The sequence below is a fragment of the Trypanosoma rangeli genome, assembly GCF_003719475.1.
Source record: "Trypanosoma rangeli strain AM80 chromosome Unknown Tra_15.4_contig_00562, whole genome shotgun sequence".
Classification (NCBI taxonomy): Eukaryota; Euglenozoa; class Kinetoplastea; order Trypanosomatida; family Trypanosomatidae; genus Trypanosoma; species Trypanosoma rangeli.
Window position 1 is genome coordinate 438 of NW_021706312.1, and position 8091 is coordinate 8528.

At 51.6% G+C, this 8091-nt stretch overlaps 5 protein-coding genes across 5 annotated transcripts, besides 3 other annotated features; 1 reads left to right on the plus strand and 4 right to left on the minus strand.

The window, feature by feature from the left end:
- Positions 1–253: 253 nt before the first annotated feature.
- TraAM80_09339 (retrotransposon hot spot (RHS) protein) lies at positions 254–805 on the minus strand (the record flags this gene model as incomplete). The annotated part of the gene is made up of 1 exon (XM_029386029.1): positions 254–805. The coding sequence occupies one exon, from the start codon at positions 803–805 to the stop codon at positions 254–256; it is 552 nt and encodes a 183-aa protein (XP_029234100.1).
- Positions 806–861: 56 nt separating this feature from the next.
- TraAM80_09340 (retrotransposon hot spot (RHS) protein) lies at positions 862–1728 on the minus strand (the record flags this gene model as incomplete). Its single annotated transcript, XM_029386030.1, has 1 exon — positions 862–1728. One exon carries the CDS (start codon positions 1726–1728, stop codon positions 862–864), a length of 867 nt encoding a protein of 288 aa, XP_029234101.1.
- A 129-nt stretch (positions 1729–1857) lies between these two features.
- Positions 1858–2241, minus strand: TraAM80_09341 (uncharacterized protein; the record flags this gene model as incomplete). The annotated part of the gene is made up of 1 exon (XM_029386031.1): positions 1858–2241. One exon carries the CDS (start codon positions 2239–2241, stop codon positions 1858–1860), a length of 384 nt encoding a protein of 127 aa, XP_029234102.1.
- Positions 2242–3003: 762 nt separating this feature from the next.
- On the plus strand, positions 3004–3342 carry TraAM80_09342 (uncharacterized protein; the record flags this gene model as incomplete). The annotated part of the gene is made up of 1 exon (XM_029386032.1): positions 3004–3342. One exon carries the CDS (start codon positions 3004–3006, stop codon positions 3340–3342), a length of 339 nt encoding a protein of 112 aa, XP_029234103.1.
- A 793-nt stretch (positions 3343–4135) lies between these two features.
- Positions 4136–4157: a microsatellite.
- A 473-nt stretch (positions 4158–4630) lies between these two features.
- Positions 4631–4650: a microsatellite.
- Positions 4651–4787: 137 nt separating this feature from the next.
- TraAM80_09343 (group II trans-sialidase superfamily) lies at positions 4788–6887 on the minus strand (the record flags this gene model as incomplete). The annotated part of the gene is made up of 1 exon (XM_029386033.1): positions 4788–6887. The coding sequence occupies one exon, from the start codon at positions 6885–6887 to the stop codon at positions 4788–4790; it is 2100 nt and encodes a 699-aa protein (XP_029234104.1).
- A 572-nt stretch (positions 6888–7459) lies between these two features.
- Positions 7460–7500: a sequence feature (A-rich).
- The last annotated feature ends 591 nt before the right edge of the window (positions 7501–8091 follow it).

Sequence of the window (8091 nt, forward strand, 5' to 3'; positions counted from 1 at the left end):
CGCCCAAACTCTCTGCAGCAACAAACTGGGAACAGCAAGGAGATACCACCAATAGAATACTGCCGGCGTACACCCACAAGGCGCCATCATTCCCCACGCAATTTTACTCGCAAAAAAAAAGGTGCTGCTGTGGTAGCGCTGGCCATAATAATCATTTGGCGCACGGCAGAGCGAGTCCCTAATTACGCCTCCTACCCACACACAAACACACTCTGGAATATATCATACTCCCTAAAATATTTCGCCAGTAAACTCAAGCTGCTTGTTCCCCTCCTCCTTTTCCTTGTCCCTCTGGTTGCCGCCCACGTTGGGTTTGTCGTTCACTTCCGAAATTTTCAGCTGATACCGCTACCTCGCACTGACGCACCTGCTGATTCCAAAATGCCGCAATGGCCTGAGGGTCCTCAGGCTCATTGCTGCCCGTTACATTTGCGTGCGCGACGACAACACATTTCTGCCACGCGTTTATTGCTGTACTGTCCTCATGCTGCACGTAAATAATCTCCCACGACAAGCCTTCCGCAAAAGTTTCCCAGTCATTAAAATAACTCCATGGAAGATTGTTGAACCGCCTCACCGTGCTGGCTTTGGTGCCATGCTCAGCCCTCGTCGTCACACCTGCACCGCAACCATCGTCCTCCGCGGTGCACCAACAAAGAAAAAACCGTCCACAAACGGAAAATGTCTGCTCTCCGGTACGTATAGCACCTTGTATTGTACATCCAACCTCGGAGGAGTGTGTTCCAGAGTTATTAATGCAACGGGTCTGCTTGGATGCTTTTCGGGGTTCGATTGCAGCACACATCTCTGTTGCTGACGACTTCCTGGTGGAGGCAACTCGTTGAGGCCCGGCATTATATTTTACGTAAAGGCTCTACGCAGGAATGCGAGCAGAGTGTACCGCCCCGAAGCGTCTGCCAATAATTCTTTTCTGCACTTCAATATTCGAAAAATAATGTCATTCTCCTCATCCACCTCGAGCAACCTTCCAATTAATTTGTTTCCAATGGAAAAACAGACCGGCAGGTCCACAAACTCCTCAACATCTTTTTGTGTTATTAATCTGACAACTTTCACAAGTTTGTGAGAAGCGTCATTCGAGGGCCACATTTCCCTACCTCCAACCATCCCATAATGTACAGCATTTGAAGCGTCGATACCTGCCAGGATGTCCTTGATTTCCTCCACACGGTCCTTATTGAATTGAAAGATGCATCGTGGAATCGGTCCGACGTCATCCATGCGCATGTGCATCCTTCTCCAGTACTCCACCTGCTCCTCCTCAGTCGTATTGCGCGTCCTCCACGCACACATCGCCTTCACGTTGTTTTCATCGGGGGAATTCATGATGATTTTGATAGCACCCGCGTGCTCCGCACATTGTTTGAAGTTATCTTCGTGCGGGGATGACAAGATAATGGCGCCCCACTCAGGGGAGGGCACAACATCATTCCATGGCTCTTGAAAATGTCTTGCCATATCGATAATATACCCTTTCATTCCTGTCCTAGCCAAATTTATCATAACCCTTCCAATATTACTCTCACCCTTGTATTCCGTCACCGTTCGTGCCCTCTTGTCAGACAAGTATGCGAAATCCCTTCCAAAGCAGTACATAACCACATGGAGCGTCGTGGCGTCGTAGTGCAGCAGCTGATAAAGGAGGTAGGAGCCAGCCGCCATTGACTTCCCTATCCCGGGGGTTCCAATCAAAAGACGACGTCCCATTTTAGGTGCGTTTAGACGTGAGGGGGGAAACACTCCTTTTAGATCACCCTCGACAATCTTCCACACCCGATGCACCTCAATGTTAATGTAGCAGTCGGTAATACGTACTGAATGGTTCAACGAGTACGGTCATAGCTTCTCAGAGGAAAGGATCATGAGTCGTGGGCGTGGTGGACGGAATTGCTCATCACCACCCACTGGGAGAAAAGTACACACAGTCTGCGTGTACTCCCATAACTCTTGTGGCCGTTGACCCTCTCTCACCTCCATGTATTCCCCTTCGCCCTCGGGAAACCCCATGACGTGACTCCACGTTGCGTTAAACACGGACTCGTAGAATGCCTCCGGTAATGGTTGTCTGGGAGGTTTTTCGTTTTCCCACCTTTCTTTCTCTGCATCCTCCGCCTGCTGAAGAGCTGCATCGAGTCTGCCTTTTGTACGAAGGGGAACCGTATTTTTCTGTCCAAATTCCTTCCATTGATTGAGAGAAAACACACCTTGCTCTGCAAGCATGCGTGCATCTTCAAAAAGCTGATACCCTGGTGGAATTGAGAATTTCTCGAAGAAGCCTCTGGTCTGTAACGTATTCTGCGGGCTGCTGCACAAACACCTCCATCACCACATTTTGGCTTTCACCCACCGCTCTGTCGGGGCCAATGTACTGCCGAAGGAAGTCGTTCAGCAAAATTCCGTTGCTTTGACCAACCCGTACATTAAGGGCATCCTCGATAGAGCTCGATAGCGTCCACCTTGGCTGCTGCGGCGCTCCCTCCACCCTTCGACTCTGTGCGGGGGCTCCTCGGTGGCGTGAGATTCTTCCTCGCGTCTCTCAGACATGTTTTCCTTCGTAGTGGTTAACTTGAGTTGAACTGCAGCACAATACTCAACCAGCAGTCAAAAGGGAGAATAAAATTATTTTAAAAAAAACAGGCAGAGACACGACCCCACGCAGCCGCAACGAAAAAAAAGAGAGGGCCACCCACACACGGCACGCGGCGCACACCCACACAAACAACGAGAGCAAATTAGATCTCCCTAGACAAACCGTGCAAATTGCGCGGCACACACAACAACTGCGACGAGGTGTCTCTCTTCTTCTCGTATTGCACTCGCCACTCGGATCCCCACAACTCCGTGTGTGCGTAGCCACACGTAAATATCACCCACTCACAGTGAAATTGACTGCCTCGTCGCGGTGGCATTTTGTGTCGCAATTCGCTGAGGTGCAAAGAGGCAGAACACCCGCCGCCTGTTCCTTCACCCGCGAAAAGGAGAATGGACGCCACCGCATTGTCCCCCGCGACGCAAATATACGCTGCGCCCAGCACGTGGTGCGGTGCACGTGAATTCCGAGAGGGAACTGTTTGCCACGCGACTGGGCCGCACAGGGTGCAGCCCGCGAAGGCAGCCGCAGACGTCTCCGCCTCCTTCAGTCGTTGCGGTGGTGGAACCCGCACAGATTGTCAGACGCCGGCACATTTGCCCCCGACGCAACCAACAAAAAGAGCGCGGCAGCATATTCCCCGCTGCAAGAACAGAAGTGGCAGCCCCACTCTGCGGCCACCGCACCACCACCCAGTGAGCCCCACACAATCTTCTGCATTTCTTTTTTAGGCCGCACGCCCCCCCAAGGCTCTGCCACGGCAACGCATGAAAGTGGTGGCAAAAAACACCCCGCCACTGACGCCACCAAGCCACACAACCCAAAAGAAAGGCCCAAAGACGGGGACAGGACAAAGTCACCGCGCGGACGCACCCACAGCGGCAGCAAAAACTCAGACAAGACAAGCCGCCCACCCCGCGCCGCGCCGTTGCAGTTGGCGGCGAAGCGCTTCAAGACAACACTCCCACACGCAGCACCCTACAGTCGCAAGAAAAGGGGGTGAGTCACAGCGCACACCATTCCTTTGTCGTTGTCTCGATATCTTCATAGCCACAGAAGCCATCAGCAGCCACAGACGGCACTGCCAGCACCAACTAAAAAAGCATCCTCCACGTACACTGCAGTAAATATATGTCGCGTACGTGCGTGCCTGCAGATACAAAAATTAAAAAAAAAAGGAAAGAGGATCAAAGCGTGTGAGGATGCACATACAGACACACAGAAGAGATGCAGGACGCAAAGCTAGAAAAAAAAGACATCTAAGACTTGAAGTGGCACCGCAGCCCACGCAGTGCCAACACACATGAGATATGATTCAGCAAAACAAAAAAAGATTACTCTTAAAATAGTTTTCACAAAAAAAAAGCCGTTCAAGACCCTCGTAAAATCCCCATAATTGCATTGAAATGCTGGACGCATATATATAAAAAAAAATGATATATTCGTTTCAACCACTGAAGGCCCCAGTGTCCAGACACCGTTTAACTTCCACTGGGACCCGCGGTGCGTTGCTGTGATTCTCACTCCTTCGTTCCTTCTTTCCTTCTCCCACCGGCGGACACACAATGACGAGAGCGTCCGCAGGCACCCCAGAGAAGCGGTTAGTTGTTTTTATTCGTCTTTTTTCGAACGAATTCGATGACCTGCGCGTGAGCCACCACCGTGGCACACGTCCGCCCACTTCAAAAACCAAGACGTAAAAAAGAGAGCCCTGGTCCCTCCTGCGGCAACAGCAGTGCGGGGGCGCAGTGAAACATCTCACCCTGCCAGGCAAACACGCAGGTTCAACGCCGTCGTCAAGAAGAAACCGACAAAACAACAACCAGCAAACCAATAAAAACAGCACAGTCAAAAAACAATAAACCAACAAAACACTGAACAAAAACACAGAGAAAAAAAAAGGTGATTCGTCTCCTGCCATTGCTAGAGGCGAACAATATAACAAACAGAAATGGACGGAATAAAAAACATGAGGACCCCGCTGTGCTGGCGCGAAAGTAGAGCACAATTAGCGGAACCAAAAAAAAAACAAAAAAAAATTGTCCCGCATTACAAAAAAAAAGCGGAAAATAAAACAAAATACGTGTCTAAGTGAGACTTTATTTAGTGTAAAAAGTGAGTGGAGAAAGGGAGGTGCTCTCAGTAGAAGGATAAACTCCCCTCGACCGGGGTTCATTCAGCATAGGACCGCAAAACCACATAGTCCCAATAGCAGCAGAAGCAGCCGAGACACATCCGCACGCGTGGATGTGTCACCTGCAAGTTGTTCGGATGCATCGGAGTTGTCACCTGCACGCTCCTCAGATGTACTGGAGTCGTCAACCTTCTTCAGTTCCTGCTCACTCAGTGGGTAGTTGTACAAAAAAACATTCCTCACTCTCGCACTGCCGTCTTTGCCGTCTTTGCCGCCACCAAAGTAAAAGTGAGTGATATCATGCCTCCGTGACTTAAGGATTGGTAGTGTGTCAGAACTCCCCACAAGCACGCCGTCCACGTACACGGAGCCCTCGTTGCCCTGCAGCATGAGCGCCACTTTGTACTCCTTCCCCGGCTCCCAAGTGCTGTTGCGTATTGTTTTCGTGATACCGTCGAAGACCGTTACCCACCGCTTATCTGTGGTGTACGACAGCGCCACAAACTTCCTGTTTCCCTTGTCCTCCAGGCCCGCGCCCAGCAGAGGAACGCCCTCGTTCGGAATCTCATCGATCGTCACCGTCGCCACAAGCGTAAACGCGTAATTCACAAAGCTGTGCACATAGTGATGCGTCCGCATGTTCACAGGCCACATGGCGTATGATTCGGACCCCGTGAAATTAAAGCCATCTTCGACCTTCTTTGCATTCCTCACAGTTGCATTCACGCAACGGTACGCGTCGTTCCAATTCCCATCACACGATGCATCCGACAAGAATCCAACCAGACCGGCCGTGGGCACAGACGAGTTGGAGAGGAAGGAGTCCAGTTTTGCCCAAGTCTCCAAGACGGACGTAATCGTCTTCAGCTCCTTCGTTAGGGGAGCAAGAAACAGACCTGTGGTCGTTGTACTGACCCTCTCTTGTAAAAGATGCAACGCATCTTTCGAGTGCAGCAGGGTGTTGGCAGACGTCCACTTCTCTGCAGTGTCCACGGAAATGGGCCCGACGTGAAACGTGCGGTTGTTGTCAGCCACCCAAAGGTACAGCGCCTTTGCCACCCTCTCCCCAGGGGGAACCTCTTCCTGAGTGTACAGCATGACCTTCTTTCCAGCAATGGTCGCAGTGGTGAAGGATGTGACACTCCAATCCAGTTGCAAGAAGTCTGATGAAAACCTGGGCTGCACGCCCGTAAGTGTCCAGCCAGCCTCCGTCCACGTTTCCCCCATGTCCCTCGATTCAAACACATTGGGGCCAAACTTGCATTGGGCAACCATGAGAAGCTGCCCCTGCTCCCACTCGACGATGAGGGGGGCAATGCACCCCGCGGGGAGCATCCCCTGTGGAAGCAACCAATTTTTGCCGTCGTCCTTCGAATAAATGATCATGGAGACAGTGTCGGCTAATGCATCCCTCGCCGTCACAGGAAACACAAGCGTGCCATCCTCCATCACAACGCCTGAGCCACCACCACCTGCAAACCGATCCAGGCCACGTTGTTCAGCAGATGGTTCGATCTGTGATAAAAGTGAGGTGGGTTTGCCCCATTGGATGAGTTTATCTTGTGTGGCCTCACCCACGAGCAAATCAAGACCCTGTAAAAGCACAATCCAACTCTTCGATGAAGGATCATATTTCAAATAATGGCCTCCCACAAGTAGAAACACTTTGCTGCCCTTTGCAACCGTTGTGGGTTTTAACACGCACCTCACATGCGGCTTATGCTCAACTTGAACAGACATGGGAAAAATATTGTGTGATTTCCATCTGTTTGCATTGACCTCATCAACAAAAGACGACCAGCTCTCCGTAGAGTCAATGTACCCCGCTACAACATCAGCATAATCCACCGAAATACGATCCCCCGTGGAGTATTTAAAGCTTCTGTGACCCCTGGCAAGCGCAACCAAAACTCCGCCAGCACTGACGAGGGAAGGGAAAGCAAAGGAATCCCTCATTTGGCTTTCACCTTGTGTTTCCACAATCGTTCGATTAGGCACAAAAATATCGATAACATTTGGTATTTGCACCTCCTTTGGTGTATTTCCCTCCTCAGCGTGCACAGCCGTATTGCCAAAGCATATCAACAGCACAAAAAGAAGCCGCACCGCCAAAAAAAATGGGTACCGGGACATCTTGGGCATGTGTTGCTGCTCTCTCTCCCTCTCACCGTCTCTCTTCCCACCCTGCCGTAAATCCGCTCAGGTCGCAACCGCTCTGTGTGAATGTGTGTGTGTGGCGATGGTGTTGACTGTAGAGCTTTTCAATGCGCACGGCAGCGAGTGGCGTTTGGTCTCTTTTCTTCGTGTGTTGAGGAAAAAAGAAAAAAAAGAGAGGTGAAACCACAAAAAAAAAAACGATGGGCACCGCCCGCGCCCACAGTTAGGCATCGAGCAAAGAACAGTGACAATCCAAAACTGAAGCCGCACCGACGAACGCGCGAGCCGCACGATCACACACTCGCCGCCACCCGAAAACACACCCACATGCACCCGCACGTGGTGTCCGCAGTGTGGGACGTCCCCCGCATAAATCAAACAACAAAACTAATTCATGGACACGTCGCTTACCGTCTACCCCGCCCAGCCCCTTCAAACCCCGCCAGCGCCAACAAGCAGTGCGCATGCCGGCAAGACCTCCCATCACGACCCCCACAAAATCCCCAACGCCCCCCACTTCCCTCAGCGCACTGCAGCAGGAGTGGGGGGTAATATTTAAAACAAAACACCAAATAAATAAAAACAATACAAAATAAACGGCGCACGCAGCACCACCACTACAAGACACACACAGAAGATGCCTTCACTCTGCGGCCACAAAAACAAACACTCTCGCAGTGGCACCGCCACCAACAACCCAAATGCAATCGCCCGCCTCCCAGCCACACCGCGGTGGTCATGGAAGTGAGGCACCTCAAAGAGGCTGAGTGAAAAACAAGAAACCGCTTCAACCACCACGCACGGCACGTACGTCTCCATACGACATCGCCAACCGGCACTGACGCACCTTCCGGCACCCAAAAAACAACGAGCTGTGTTATCCTCCTCTTTACGCTGAACAGCATTCAGGGCGCGACGGCGCTACACTCCCGCCACGTGTGTTGATTGGCCCACTCGCAGCGTGCTGGATGTAAATGATCTACCACTTCATCTTTTCCCTCAGCGCCTCCCAGCCCTTGAAGTTGCACGTCATGTACTTCAGAAACGCAGCCACCTTACCGGCAGTGGTGTGGTGGGTGTTTTGTTTTGTCACCTGCAGCCCGATGAACGTCACTTCCCTTTCCGCACCGCTGTGCCCACCGGCGCCAGCATTTCGCGACCGCCCAAATTTTATTTTTCTTGGCAGCTT